Below are 16527 nucleotides of genomic sequence, written 5' to 3' on the forward strand. Positions count from 1 at the left end.
GACCTATATTTCTAGAAACATTTAAAGAAAGAAAATAAGATCAAAACAGAAATCAATGACATTTTTTTAAAATAGAGAAAACTAAAGAAGAAAGTTAGTTTTTTGAAATTATTTACAAAACTGATAAATCCTCAGTAAATCAAGAAAAGAGAGGAAGCACAAATTAGCAATATCAGATAAACATGTAGCATTTTTTAAGTATATAGCATCAAAATAAGAAATTATTATTAATAAAGGGTGAAAAAAAAACATTAGGAAAGTTCATTTTTTTAGTTCACAATCAAAGCAGAAGCAAAAATATATTTTATAAGCGGATTATGTTAACTCTAAATATGAACCTGCCACAGTAGAAATCTCTTGTAATTCAGCAAGGGGAGAAGCTGGTTCTGTTTTCATAGTGTTTTCTCCCATTGACTTGCAGTTCAACTCCAAGCCTGCAGGCCCCAATCCATCCCCAGTGGTGTGGCAAGTTAGTGTGGATGAGACCTGGCCAGCTTCCAAAGGAGATTTCAACTGACCTAGAAGAAAAAGAGAAAGATTGGGGAACATATACATGTATTTAGTCTGAGAACCTAAAGTCCCACAAAAGACTAATAAAGTCAGGGTCTTTTTAGAGGAAGCCATTCACTTCACAGCATACAAGAATACATTCACAGGTTCCAGCACACATAGTCAGGATTGTAAGCATATCAAAGAAAAACGCTAATAAGAAGCTAAAGTGAAGGGAGGATCTACTGGAAATATTAACAAAAAGGCAGAAGCACTAGAGTAAGATGGCATCAGAAAGACAGAAGAACAAGGCTCTTTAGCACTGTACCTCCAACTCAACATTCACATACACAAGCAAAATCAATTACAAATGCACACAAAAGTTTGTCTGTGAATCCTCAGTGAAAAATAACATGAGAAACACTGCAGCCAAATCAATATCTTGATTTCAAGACAATCTAAAACTTGTGTAAGGTAGTACACAATGACTGACTTAGACTGGTTCTCACCAGACAGGCAGCAGGTTGGCAAGACCATTCTAGAACAGACTCTGACTCACCTTCTTCTGATTCCTTGGTATTGGATGAAGTGTTTTGCAAAGGATCAGTATTAACCGTATCAACCAAATCTGATACAACCAAGTCAGGATCTAGAATTTCGTGGGTCCCATTAGTGGACAGCCTGGAAGACCGTCTCCTTGATAAGTCTTTGTCAGTGTTTTCCGAGTAGTTTTTTGACTTTTCCTGGGCTATAAACCATTAAGAGAGTTGTAGTCAAGAGACCAGAAGAAATAACTCTGCTACTACAGATTTCTGGGGCTTCCCACATGATGCTAGTGGTAAAGAACCCACCTACCAATGCAGGAGACATAAGAGACGCAGGTTTGACACCTGGGTTGGGAAGATCCCCTGGAGGAGGAAATGGCAACCCACTCCAGTATTCTTGCCTGGAGAATCCCATGGACAGAGAAGCCTGGCGGGCTACAGTCCATGGAGTCACAAAGAGTTGGACACTACTGAAGTGAACTAGCACACACAGATTTCTGGACTGGCTGCCTTGATAAGGGCTTCAAACAGACTTCTGGCATCAATGATGAAAGGAAATACCTTATCCTGGCTTCCAGTTTTAAATAAAGGCACAGTCTTTCTGCCAGGACGTAATTTTCCTAATTTAAGGATTTGTGATCTGAAAATATGTGGGCAAGGTCACATCCCAATCTTAACAAGTTCTATTTTGGGGCTTTCCAACATAAAAATGTACGTATTAACAACACCCCAAGGCAATAAGGTTTACAGAACCATAGAGCCATCACAAGTCCTTTCTAGAACCAATAGGGTAATTTTTAAAAATCAATAAATAACATTTTTTTAATGGAAGTATAGTTGATTTGTGATAGTTTCAGGTGTGCATGTATAGGTTCATGCACATATATATGCTCTTTTTCAGACTCTTCCACTATACTAGGTTATTTTAAAATATTGAATATAGCTTCCTGTGCGAGAGTAAAATCAATAAATATATATTTAAAGTTTCACTCAGCATATGAAATCCATCACTTCCTAAGCCATTAAATTTCCAGTGGAATCCAAATCAGATGCGTATAGAAATGGCATTACTGAACTCAACATTAACATGGCTTGTGCTTTGGGATTTATTTTCCCTCTAGCAAAACTCCTCTGATCCAAGCACATCTCACTCACACTAGCCCCTGTGATCAACAAGCATTAGAGTCTATAAGGCCCAGGGGACAACACGGACACACAGGCGCTAACCCAACAGTTGTCAAGTTCCAGCCACACATACACAAACTGAAGACTCACATGAATTTTTGTCAAGCCGAGGACGTTTTAACGGGACTTCACTTCCTTTTGATATTTTCCGTCTTCTCAATTCCAATGTTATTGGTTGCAAAGTTTGAGAGTTTGAATCCACAGCTACAATGTATATAAAACCACACACACACAAAAAGATATGTAGTTTTTTATTGACTAATTCTCATGCTGTATACAAATAAAACATAAATATATATATACACGCACACATGCACATCCACACAAATCGTTGCATAATAAATAAACCCTCAAAGCGCATTCTCACTTAAGCCAAAAGGAGTAAAAAGTGAAAAGGGTGAAAGATTACTTCCTTATAGGAAATGCTGACACCCTGCAGACTGACCTGTGAATCTTTGTGATCTTTCCTATGACCCAGCTCTAGTCATATACTGATCTCCTGAAACCCACTCCTTAAATATCCTAATATGACTCTTTTAAAATATGAGGGTACAAAGGCAACAGTAAAGTCATTTTTATAACCATCAAATCTTCTCATCAAAATTTGGCTTATCCAATACTCAGGAAATCCACCATGCAGGCTAACTCGTAAAATGTTGTACCCTGGGACTAAAGCTTGATTATTATTGTCAACCTCTACTTGCTGAACTGGTCAGCTTGGCATTGGTCCTAGTTTTGAGGGACCAAAGAGAACGTCAACATTAACAACCTCTAAAAGACAATTCCAGAAAAATCTCAGGAGACCATGCTATTTGATAACCAAAGTTCCAGACAAGGTTGCTTAACACTGGCAAATCCAGCACTGACATAATTTTAGCAGCGCAGAAGCTAAACCCTTAGATAGTACTCACTATTTATTTTTGAAACCTAACACTTAAGAAGTTCTCTCCCATCAGGAAAGATAAGAATCCAAAAGGCAGGCAGAAGAAAAAAACAAAAGATAAGGAATTGGGAAGCTTGAGGGAAAGGTAGAGCTAGGGGGTCTGATGAAGGTTGAAATGAGAGAAGCAGCCAGGGGAAAGAAGAGAGGGAAGAGGGAAGGAAATGGGAGGGGAAGAATGAGGGGGAGAGAGAAGACTCATCTAAGACCAGAAGCTTCAGATCTGCCATGTCAAATGTACAAAGGACAGAGGGTTGAGCTTTGAGGAGGCAAACCTGATGAGAATGCTGATCTCTTTGGTTCTTTGTGTGCTCAAGCTTCTCAATGTGCCAACATTACTTTGTTCCAAGGGTGGGAACTTAGAGATCACACACATTCCACATTAAATACAAACAATCCTCCCTAAATAGCTCAGATCTGGTTCCAGTAAGGTCTGTATAATCTAGTGAGCTCAAGCCTCCACCATGTCAATTGACTTATTTCAAGCAATTTTTAAAGGGGATTTGAAGTATATGAAATACTGGCAAACCTTCACATTGATACCATATACAAACCGGGGCTAACCACACAGAAATTCAATGTTTCCCAACAATGAATTCTTTTTACAGTAAGAATCATCTGGGAAGTTTGTTAATAATTAGTATTCCCAGATTCTGCTCCAGAGATTCTAACTGGAGAGGAACAGCTCAGGCAAGTGTTAACAGTAAGCTTGGAAAACCCCAGTTCTCTATTGAATTTGATCCTATCTGGTGTAACATCCTACACTTAATACAAGCAATAAACTGAATGCCCCATTTTTAATCTGAGTGAAGTAAGGTTGCTTCAGAGAAGCAGTCTGCAGACTGGAATGCAAGTATCCCAGTCCACACTTTCCAAAGAGTACAACCAACTGGAAGAGTAACCAAAGGGGAATCTGTTTCAGAACGCTCAAGTCCCACATACTCACTCTCTTCCCTAAACTATGGTGAGGACACATCAGATTTTTGCCTGTTCACACTGTCTACCTTTCCTTGAAGAAGTGCCCTTCTCCCACTTACACAAAAAGGCCTACTTATTTACATCCCACATCCTAACACGGTACACTGCCCAGAGGTTTAAAACGTCTAGACCGTCTCAACAGGGGTTCCTCATTTGAAAACAGAACAAAGGTTATTTTCTTAATTCTCCCAAGAGTAGTTGGCAGAAGTCAATTCATTACAGGTCACAGATGCCTTGGGCATTAGAGCTTAATTCTCTCTTGGAATCCTACTGAGAAAGCCAGTGAATTTAGACCACTGCTGTCCAACAGAAATATGAGAGCCACAAATAGAAGCCACATAGATAATTTTAAATTTTCAGTTGTCACTTGAAAAAGTTAAAAAAGTGAAAATAACTTTAACTTATATTTTATATTTGTTAAATATATAAAATAGCTACATATTTATATAAAATAGATGACATATTAAATACAGATTTTTAATTTTTAAGATATTCTATAAATATAAAAAGTAACATTTATATACTTAAATATGAATATTTAATTCATATTTTATTTAACCCAATACATCCAAAAACATCATTTCAATATGTAACCAATATTTTTAAACTATTGAGATATTCCACATTCGTGCATGGGTTTTTTTTGTTGCTGTTGTTTAGTACTATTTGAAATCCAGAGTGTGTTCTGTGGGTTTTGTTCTGTTTGTTTATTTGGCAATGCCATGTGGCTTGTGGGATCTTAGTTTCCAGACAAGGGATTGAACCCAGACTCTGGGCAGTGAAAGCATGGAGTCCTAATCACTGGGCAGCCAGGGAATTCCCTCCAGTGTGTGTTTCAGAGTTACGGCCCATCTCAATTCAGAAGAGCCACATTTCCAGTGTTCAATAACCACGAGTGGCTAGCAGCTACCATACTGGACAGTGCAAGTCTAGGCCCCAGTTAGGCATAGGTACAATGCTGAGCTCTTTGAGAGTGAAAACAACCACCGAAAGGGGAAATGCCTTATTTCAACTGGGAAGAAATCAAACCATCGTCCAATTTCATACCTGAAAATTAGGACTAAGATGTAAGAAGGCTGCCTACTGGGAATGAGCACGAATACATTTATTTGAAGTAAATAAGAGTTTTCCCACAAAAATTACATATGATGTTGCTGTCTAGATTGATAGATAAGTCTGGCTTTGCATTTTGCATCATTAAGGGGATAACAAATGGGTTGAAGATGTAGTTCCACAGTTTTTTATATTTTGTTTTGGGTTTGGTTTTGTTTTTTACTTTTTATTTTGTATTGTGGTACAGTCAATTAGGGCTTTCCCAGGTGGCTCAGTGGTAAAGGAATCACTTGCAATGTAGAAGACACAGGTTCAATTCCTGAGTCAGGAAGATTCCCTGGAGAAGGAAATGGCAACCCACTCCAGTATTCATGCCTAGGAAATCCCACAGACAGAGGAGCCTGGTGGCCTACAGTCCATAGAGTCACAAAAGAGTCAGACTAAACAACAACAATAAACATAGCTGATTAACAACGCTGTGATAGTCTGAGGTGAACAGAGAAGGGATTCAGCCATACATACTGTAGTTAAACAGTTTTGATGAAAATATATTTTATGTCACAGTTTATATTTTTCATTTATCTTTGGCAGCCATTTAGACTTGTAAGAAAAAAAACAGATATCACTTTAAAAGGGTAGGGATTCACGGTTTTTATGTAAAGTACACATAACCAAGAATATCTGCAGGCCTCTGCCACATAATCATAGACAGTGTTCAGTACAGAGATCCTGGGAGCTTTTCACACCACTCAATCCAGCAAAGGAATGTTTGGCTTAGAAAGAAATTCGGGGTTTGTTTCTTTCTTGGCTATTCTAGAAGAATTCCAAATTTCAACTTTTTAAAATAATTGTGTACTCTTCCCTAAATCCTCTAACCTTGACTCTACCAATTAGCCATCTCAGCTTTTCATTTAGACTGAAAATTAAAAATCCATAATCACTCTGCAGAGAGCTCAATTTCAAATATAACCCTCCCTTCCCAGGTCCAGTGTTCTTTGTTCCCACCTCCTCCAGAGATGCCCACATCTACTTACCTCTCTTTTTTCCCCTTTCATGTTGCTCATGAAAACACTATTTCCAGATTCCAGGTTCTAGGTAAGCTTACTTGAAGTGAATCATTTGAACTGGCACAAGCAAAACACCTTGGCTTACTAGGTTTTATCATATAAGCTGAAGCATCTAGTGAAGAGCTATCTTTCACCTCAGAAGCCCAGCCAAGAATACGTTTCCCAAATTTATGTTCCTCTGGATATATGCCTCCCATAAAATTCAGCTCCACGGACATGACTTATTTTCAGATGACAGGATGACTCAAGGTCAGTCACAAAGACAAAGGGTTGAATAACAAAGTTATAAAGAACCACAAAGAGCCACAAAAAGAACACTCTTGCAGTGCACACCTGGGAAACTCACCAGTAGGAACAATGGAAGGGGGTCGGCCTCGCTTTCTTTTTGGCTCCCTCAAGTTTTCCTGTGGACTCTTCACAATGTCATTTTCAGGTTTCTTATCCACTTGAGCATCTGCAGAATACTCTCTGTCATTTTCTGAAATGTTCTCCTTATCTTCCTTCTCGTTCTTGGGAAGGCTCTTCTCTGACGCTTTCCCCTTTTCAGCACAGATTAACTTTCCTTCTTTATCAGACTGCTTGGCTCGCTTTTCTGTCTTTAAGGCTTTGTCCTCTTTGTCTTTCTTCACAATGGCTGTGGGTTTTCTCTGTTCTTTAAACTTTTCTCGTTTATCAGATGATAGAAGACTTTTGTGTTCTGTTTCTTTAGGCCTAGCATTACCCACAATGTTCTAAAATGAGCAAAATAGCGATGAAACACACTTTGTGATTACTTGCAAATATAAAATCAGGAGGCTTTTTGTAAACTTATGCAGATAAAAGAAATTAAAAGAGGATATATTTCAGGTCACATAATGGAAAGCACCACTGAAAATATCCATCCATATGCTGAGGTTTGAGAACCAGTCCTAAGTTTAAAGAAAATAACAGAGTCATGTTTAATTTCTTCTGAGACAATGCTATCTCCCTTATGATTAACAAGTCACTAGAAAGTAGTTAAAGGGACAGACAACTACCCCAGGGACCTCTTCTGGGAAGCAATCTTTCTGATAGCAATGTTCTAAGAAAATGCCTTTGTGCCCTGTCTGTTGTCACCACAAGCGTGACTACACTGACCCAGGGTCTTCCAGAAGCTGACGTCCTTTGTAGAGAAGAACCCAATAAACTGATAACCGGTGGCTTAACAGTAAAGCTGTAAAGATTGTGCAACTCAGAAAGAGACTATCTTTGCTTCCTCTACAGGGTAAAGGCTGAGTTTTTGTGTATCAGGAAGAAGTACTACTTCTTGGTTACTTTCCTCCTAAATTACTTTCTTTTAAAATCTAGTTTCCCAGAACACTGTCTACTGTCTCATAATAAAGCCAGCTCGGAAAGCTCTCGAGTTTCCAAAACTACAATTAAGTTTATTTGTGTATGTATCTTCCCTCCAGGAAGACCTCAAGAGAAGAGCAAAGGCCACCATATCAAGTTCATATGGGACCCCTAGCACCAAGCACAAACTAGGCACATAGAGTTTTGCCAGGAGCAAGAAGGAGTGTCTAAATATGCAGTGAGTAAAAAGTTTAATTTGTCCCAAAGGGAAAAATAATAAATAAGGAGAATCCTTATGGTTAGAGCCTAGGAGGAAATTTTATTTTTCAAGTCCTCTAAACTGTCTAAAAGCAGCCAGGTTTGAGAACAAGCCCTCCTTAGTAACTGCTGGCAGAAATATAAATCGCAACCACCACGAAGCGGGGTTGGCAATTTAGGTCAAAAGACTTATGATTCTACTTTTGAACTAGAATTGAATTCCTAGAAATGAAATTTGCTAATAAAATAATTAGACTTGTGTACCCAGACTTACAAATATCTTTAAATGACCACTAGGAAACTGGTCACACAAAGTTGGGTTATATACATATTATAAACACTACATAGCCATTAAAAGCTATATTCCCATACAGGACTTAGGAACTTGGGAAAATATTATTATGTTAAAAGAGTAAGTTATAGAACAGTAACATATGACTCAAATTGAGAAAAGAAATACATATATACATAAGTATCTTTTTAAAAAATACAGAAGGCTATACATCAAAATGTTATGAGCATCTATATCTAGATGACAGAATTAAACATTTTTTACTTTCAATGTGCTTTTCTGTGCTTTCTAAATTTTCTACAGCAAACAAATATATTTTTGTAAGTACAAAAAAGATAAATGTTCCTTAAATATAGATTATCAAACCATTTAGGGCAGTAAGTGCCTATTTTTTAAAAAAAGAAGCAATTACTGTATGAAAAAAAGCCTTAAAAATTGACAAATATTTTTTAAGAAGTTTTGCTTTGTAAGTGGCCTCGCTGAGAAGTCATTTATCCAAAACACTATGTCCTCTTGGGAAAGGAAAACAAACAGGAGCCATGGGCCTGTGCTTGACCACCTGCCAGGTCTGAGATGACAAGAGACACTCAGAGGCAACTGAGAATTGAGGACTGAAGACCCACAATCCACACAGGGTGAGGTGCCCATCTCCAAGTCAAGGCCCTGTGAGTACTATCAACCAGAGACAGCAGCTGAATGTTGTTTGGAGCCCTGTCCTTCCACTTGGGGAGATTCTAGACACAATCTTGCAGCTTTTGACATGTTCTTAAAACAGTCCTCTGTCTAAATTAACTCATTCCACAAACTTAACATAAAAACTGCCAAATTTAAGGTCAAAACAACGTATACAGTGCTGTGTAGTTCCTGAGATGCCCGAAAAATAAATGATCAAAGAGAAAACATCTTCAGGGTTAAAGCTTTATAATTTTATCAATTTTCTGAAGAGGAAAACCAGCAAAAGGCAAAAAACACTTTTGAGGCTATCTTTAACAATATCATGCTTTGAAAATGCTAAATATGTATAGAAGAATTTATTAAAGTAAAAGCATTTGATCATAAGACAACAGGATCCAGCACTACCAAATACTGCCACATCAACCACCCACAGCGATAAATAATAGTAACGATCAAAATCTTTCCCCTCAGCTATTTCATTAAGACATAAATGCAAAATAAACTAAAAGGGGAAAAAATTATGAAGAAAGTAGGCAGCACTTTACAATGTCAAAACTCAGGACCTGTGCTGAGACACGGATGGTGAAAGGGACAACAGAAAACAAACTTTTCAACCCAGGCACATCTAGCACAAGTGATTGACAAATCTACGTCACCACCAAGCCACGGTCCTGAGCTAAAAGGCAAAGTCAGATGAGGAGAAAACATCTCTAGATCTCCTCAAGCACTCAGCAAGTTTCCCAAGAGAGGAAACAGCTCTGGGGACAGGGCACAAGGAGAGAGAGAAAAGAATAATCCCCAGGCATTTTGGAAAAAAGACCTAACAGGTAATGGTACTTAAGTATTGGCATTTCAGAAAAGAAGACTGTATGAAAAGGAAAAGGCAGAGAGAGAGAAACATTTACAATATCTGAAAACTTGTATATTGCTTTCTGGAGGAATCATGTCAGATGAAGGGAAGAGTTTGCCATCATAAACAAATGTAGCATCTTTGAGAAACAAAACTACAATATTAGCATTATGCATACCACAAAAGCATAAAACCACATTTCTCACCTGATCTTTGGAAAAAGCTTTGACATGAATATGTTTGACAGTCTGAATTACTCCATCATAAAATTTCACAGTGTAAGTACCTAAAATTCAAAAAGATATGATCTTAACTTGTAGTTTTATGAAAGCGACAAAACTTTTCAAAGCATAAACACAAAGGAGCTCCAACCACAATAATAAACCTACAGGAATTAAAAAATTGTTTAAGAATCACAATTTGTCTTTCTTATGTCCAAGACAGTAATATGTTAGTCTTTTTTCTCTTTATCATTATAGATTTGTTTACCTACACAAATCAAAATCCATCAAAAAAATTCATTTTTATGGCGCTACACTAAAATTTTTAAAACTTGCACTGAATTTAGACCAAGAGCAAATATCAGTAAAACAATTAAGAATGTAAAGAAACACCAACAATGATCTACCAGAAAGAGAAATTAAGGGGAAAATCCCATTTATCATTGCTTCAAAAAAAGATGAGTCCCAAGGATAAACCTACTTAAGGAGCCAAAGGACCTGTACTTGGAAAACTATAAGACACTGATGTAAGGAACTGAAGATGACACAGATGGAAAGATATACTGTGTTATATTCTTAGTGGGAATGTAAACTGGTGCAGCCACTGTGGAAAACAGTATGCAGGTTTCTCAAAAAACTAAAAATAGAACTACCATATAACCCAGCAATTCCACTCTTTGATATCTATCCTAAACAAAAACATTAATTCAAAAAGATACATGCACCCCAATGTTCACAGCAGCATTATTTACAATTGCCAAGATACGGAAGCAACCTAAGTGTCATCAACAGATGAATGGACAGAGATGATGGATGGATATATGTATACATGGATACACACACACACACTGGAACACTACTCAGCTATTAAAAAAAAAAATGAAACTGTGCCATTTGCAGCAACATGGATAGACCTGAAGGAGGGTATTGTGCTAAGTGAAATAAATCAGACAGACAAAGATGAATATTATATGATCTCACTTATAAGCGGAATCTAAAAAATACAAGTCAGTGAATATAACAAAAAAAGAAACAGATTCATAGATACAGAGAACAAACTAGTGGTTACCAGTGAGGAGAGGGAAACAGGGATGGGCAAGATAGGGGTAGAGGATTAAGAAGTACAGATTATTATGGATAATGTACAAGGATATACTATACAGCACAGGGAATATAGCCAATACTTCATAACAATTAAAGTGGAGTATAACCTTTAAGAATTGTGAATCACTGTATTGTATACTTGTAACAATATAATACTTTATATCAACAATACTTTCATTTTTTAAAAAAAGAGATGTAAGGAAAATGAAGGTTTATTGCTTGGTGAATTATTGCTTATTATTTAATCTTTATTTTCTGAGCTGAGAAATAGTAATATCCTTTAAACTTCAAAAGGAATATGACCACCTGCTAAAGATATGCTTTTAGAGGTCATAATAATCTCAAAATCCATATGAATTACCTGCATGTTACTACGTTTAAAAACAGAGACTAGGCCAAAGCACTAAATGGTGCCTGCTACAGTTAGTTTTATACTTTTTTTTTAAGTCTAATAAAAATCACTCTTTGCTAAAAAACTTAAAACTGTTAATCCAAATAATCCTGTCCAAATAAGGCATTCAGCTACAAAAGTTCTCATTAGTTCCACCCAAACCAACATTCTCAAACTTTTGCATTTTAGAACCCACCCATGTCTCTCTTTTGCTGGTTCCAGGAAATTATTTAAAAAAAAAAAAAAAATCACAGTTAATCTTGTCAAGATTACCAATGAACCACTGGTAATCACGTAATGGTTTACCACTGGTAAACATAGTTAGTTTTCAGAACTAATTTACGACTCAACATGGAAGGAAAAAAATATATCTCAAGGGTTGGGAGCAGAATAATGCTAACAGTGAAGTTAAGGTCACCTGGCTGGTTGCCTCCATCTTATACACTCTCTCCCCACCTCGCCCACCCTTCTCCTCCAGTCCTAAGCAGGGCCCTGTGAATGGCTACCACCTCTACTGAAACCCTTACTCTTCAGTGTCTCAAAGTCCAATGCAATACGAGCCCAATTATTTTCCAAACCTTTCCAATTACTAGCATACAATACCCAACAACTCAAAATGACTAGCTACTTGCCACCCACTGAAACTGTCTTGGGACATTTCTACCTCCATATCATTATCAAAGTGCTTTCCTGCCTGGAATGTGCCACTCATCCTTAAGTGCTCAGCTTAAAAGACCACAACATTCCTGTAAAACCTTCCTGACTTCCCTGGTCAGGAGGAGGAGGAGATTTCTCCCTCCTCTGAACTTCTCACCCATTTGGTTCCTGGTCTGTAGAGCCTCACACTTAGGTGCCTTCACATAGAAGGCAGATGCCAAATCAAAGGCAGGCTCTCCAAGGATAGAGACCACATCTAACACCAGTTTCTCACACAGCGCCTGGTTCACTGTACTCCAGTGTTTCTCAAAGTGTGGTTCCCTGGACCTGTAGCATCAACAACCCCATGAACCTATCAGAAATGCAAGTTAGCAGCCCTACCCATGATATACTGAATAATAACTTTGGGAGCGTGAAACAGAAATCTGTGTTTTAATAAGGACTTCAGGTGATTCTGGTGCACACTGAAGTCTGAGAACTATTGTTGCAAACAATTAGTAATTACCTACTGATTTTACTCCTGGTAATTACAAAAGTGATTATTTGTCACAAGTATTGTCAACACATAAAAGAGGCTAGCAAACAAGATAGATACAAGGATATATAGTTAGTCGGTTAAAGCAAGAAATGAGATGACAGGCTATGATAAGGATTTTATCTAAGGCATGTCGGCAATTACTGATGAGTACTTAACAACAAAGGCCTGGGTTCCTGTCTTCCTGCCTCTATTGTGAGGGTGTTGGCAAACAAAGAAGCAATGCTGTGGGACTCTAAACAGGCCCTTTTCAAAGCAAAGCTCTGGTAAGTCTCAGGATTGTGGTTTGGGGGCATCCAGGACTATACTTTCAATGAACTTAATCAACAAAGCTCAGCATCAGTTACATCAAAATGGAAACTCTCCATTTCTACAGACATTTCAAATAGCCAGGACAACTTAAACAGTGCTACGCAAAAGTCCAAGATTTTCAGCTACTTGAGGTCAATTCTGAAGCTTACTCCTGACGGCAGGCTCAAATGGAGGCCTCAGAGGAACAACAGAGCTAGAGGCAGAACCCAAGACGTCTGCTGACTTCTCTCCCAACCCGACATACCTATTCCCCAAGTCCCTCATCCTCAACTCCAAACCACAGACCCAGAGCACCACTGGCCCCACTGAAATGACCCAAACTATGGCCAAAGGGCCTAGGGACCACTGCTGTTAGGTAACAATATCCCAGCCCTGACCCTTTTTACTTTCAAAGAACTACAAGGGATCATCTTGAAACTTTCTCCCTTGATCATGCACACAGCCTAACTTGGGCTTCAATAACTCGGAGGAAACACATCCCGCAGACAACAGTGGCCTAGACCTGGAGAGAGGCTCCAAGTCGACTCTAACTGTTCCGTGCATAACTAAAAGAATGTCTTCCCACGGAATCCTCCAAAGGGTGGCTGGCAACGATCTCTCCCACGGCCACAAGGAACATTAACAAAACACATGTAAATGACAGGATTCAAAGAGAACATTAGTGACACAAACGCGACCTGCCTCAGGCTTCCTTAATAAGTTCCAGTCTCTATCAGATGAAATTAAACTTCCTGACCTTGCTCTCTGTGGGTTAAGAACCCAGCATATCAGACAACCTTATAGAAGTTAGTAATAGCAGAAGGGATATAAGAACAAAACTTGAGACCGGTAGCAAGCTCATCTTCTCCAGGACCAAGGAAAGAGGGATACACAGGTGACTCTGGAAACGACAGATTTACATTGCTCCTGAAATCTACCATAACTGTGACTTCAGGGCCCTTTTTCTATCCCACTCATTCTGCGGGAGTCATAGAATTCCATAATATCACGGACAGGAGTTTTCAAACATGGTTTCTCAAAGTCCTGAGGTTTACACAGATATGCCTCAAAGGTGGGCAGGGGGATGCGACAGGTCCATGTCTGCAGGCAAACCTCCCCCTAAGCCTTCTCCTCTTAGCAATTTTACATAATGGGCTTAGGTTCCGCAGCCAACAATTTCCCAAATTGCTCGTCTATTCCAATTCCTTCTTCCATTCACAACTGCCCAGATGAATTCAGAGCAAGGAGAGTGAACTGCCTATGATCACCACGCAGGGACTGGGACAGAGCCTGTCTCCACTAATCAGGGCTCTCAAGACACCACTGGGCTCCAGGAAGCACAGACCATCTACTCCCACCCTCCTGTATCAGGTGCACATACACGTGTACACACACACACACACTCCCCCATCGGGCACCTGGCCCTAACTGAAACTCCTGCTGTTTAAGGAAAACCCTGCTCCAGAGAAGCAGGCTGATACTGTGGCCACTGCAGTTTCAGGAACCTTGGAGCCCCACAGACCTCCATTCAGACTTCCGTGCTACTATTTACATATGTGCTCTGCAACCTCAATAAGTTTCTCCTGTGAGCTGACTTCCTCATCTGAAAAAAGAGAATGGGGTTGATGGCGACAATCTTTCCACGTTTGTATGAAGAGGAAATGAGCTTAGATATGGAGACTGCTTAGCAAAGGGACTGTCACAGAGCAAGGGAACAGCTGCTGTTGTTTAGCCGCTAAGTTGTGTCGGACTCTGTGATTCCATGAACTGTAGCCCGCAAGGCTCCTCTGTCCATTGGATTTCCCAGGCAAGAATACTGGAGTGGGTTGCCATTTCCTTCTCCAGGGGCTCTTCCTGACCCAGGGAGTGAACCCACATCTCCTGCATTGGCAGGTGGATTCTTTAACGGTGAGCCACCAGGGAAGCCAAGAGATCAATATGTGGTTCTAATTACCATCATCTACCAAGTTACTTTAAAAGGGAACCCCCTCACCCCCCCCACAGATAGTAAGAACCAAGATAGCACCTGCATGTATGGGCCTAAATTGTCTTTCTATCTCTAGTCAAAGCTGTTCATAGTCCCAGAGTTCCCACATTTCAAACGCAGGATCAGTTACAGCAAGAAGAAAACAAAAAATGTAACTGCTTCAGCCAGAGACTCGAGAAATAAGACCATTTCCATAGACTCTCCTGGTAAAATGCAGACTTAGGCACTGAACAAAGAGATTGAACCGGGGGACACAGGACCTAAGAATATGAATAACTTTAAGGAAGAGGGACCTGATACGCCTGCCTGAGCACTCAAAGAACCACAGATCAACAGGAAGGAATGATTCCTCATTTTGTTGTAAATGTGAATCTACTTTCAGTTTCCTCTGGAGAGACTGCCTTGCAGAGCAGAAGGGTACAAACTCCTGACAGGCAAGTGGTTCTGATACCTTAAAAAAGGGGAGCTGGGCGGAGCTGAGGTCAACTCACCAGAAAAGAGAAGGCTTCCAAACAAAGACTTCTGGAAGCAGAATCCCTTCCTTCACTCCAACACAGACCGAGGATCTAACAAGGCTACCAGGTGTGGCTGCCTTCATGGAGAATGATGCTTAACTGCTACTGCCAAAGACTCATGCCAGGTGAAAAGGGCTAAATAACATGGCATTATTCTCCCAAGTTTCCAATTGCTAAATGACTCCCTTAAGAAACTCTAAAAGTTGCTTACTAATTGTGAGTCAATCATGTGGGACACCCAATGCCAGCAGCCAGGGCGCTCCACTCTGGCTACAGCCCCTGTCCACCAGACTGCCCAGTCAATGCTTGGCCTCGGCAAAACCACAAAGGAGGTTATGAGTGGCAGAAAGATCAGACCAAGCCTTCCCAAGATGAGTCTACAGGGAGTGACTTCACTGTATTCCCAGCCTCATTCCAGCAGCACTAGAAAGAGAATAACTTAACAGGAAATAAAGGGAGCACCTCGTCTGCAGAGGATCTGCCAACATTAAGCTGAGATGGCCCCTGCTACAAACAGAGCTGAGGCAGGAGAGAAAACACCAGGGAAAGAGTGAAATTAGAGTCCAGTATTGTCCTTCTCAATCACGCAACTGAATAGTAGAGTAAATCATGACGCAGAAACTCTGCCAGTTCCCCTGGATTAAATCTAACCCAAAGGCAGCACCTAAGAGTCATTATTTCATCTCAAAATTAGCACAGACCTGAGCTCCCACAAAGGAAATCCCATAGAATTTCCTTCTCAGTCCTGAGTGCAGCAATAATACCACACAGCTGGGTGCATTCACTTTCAGGATCTCCTCTTCCCCTTCCCTCCCCCAATTAATCTCAAGAACTCTGAGGATGGTGGCATAAAGCAGGACTTCAGACCCAAAAATTCTGGGAAAAACAGGTTCCCCCCAAAATATCCACTCATTTTCAATGTCCTCCAATTAACTAAAATTTACTGAACAGAATCTGAAATTTATCGAACAAACATATTAGGGTGGCAACTGACCATTGTGGGAGCAACCATCACCTCAAGACTCTCCCTATCATTTTAGCTCATGCAGGAAAATAAACTTTAAAGATTTTTAAAAACAACTTGCAAAGCAAATTAACTTTAAAAGGACTTCTCTGGCAGTCTAGTGGTTAGGACTGGGGAAGGTAAGATCCCATCCTTCATGCCGCGCGATGCAGCCAAAAT

The 16527-nt window shown here is 39.6% G+C and overlaps 1 protein-coding gene across 8 annotated transcripts in view; it reads right to left on the reverse strand.

The window, feature by feature from the left end:
* Positions 1-16527, reverse strand: part of PHF20 (PHD finger protein 20) — a 136297-nt gene that overhangs the window by 67832 nt on the left and 51938 nt on the right. For 7 of the 8 annotated variants that reach the window (XM_055436595.2, XM_055436577.2, XM_055436585.2 and 4 more), the window contains 5 exons: positions 9850-9929; positions 6604-6988; positions 2310-2423; positions 1049-1237; positions 339-518 (listed from right to left, as the gene is read on the reverse strand). In XM_055436595.2, coding sequence (XP_055292570.1) covers positions 339-518; positions 1049-1237; positions 2310-2423; positions 6604-6988; positions 9850-9929 — 948 coding nt within the window. The remainder of the gene's footprint in view (positions 1-338; positions 519-1048; positions 1238-2309; positions 2424-6603; positions 6989-9849; positions 9930-16527) is intronic. The other variant, XM_055436609.2, reaches the window with a different exon arrangement.

Source organism: Moschus berezovskii, chromosome 15 (assembly GCF_049115385.1).
Source record: "Moschus berezovskii isolate FMDL1 chromosome 15, NW_MosBer_1.0, whole genome shotgun sequence".
Taxonomy (NCBI): Eukaryota; Metazoa; Chordata; class Mammalia; order Artiodactyla; family Moschidae; genus Moschus; species Moschus berezovskii.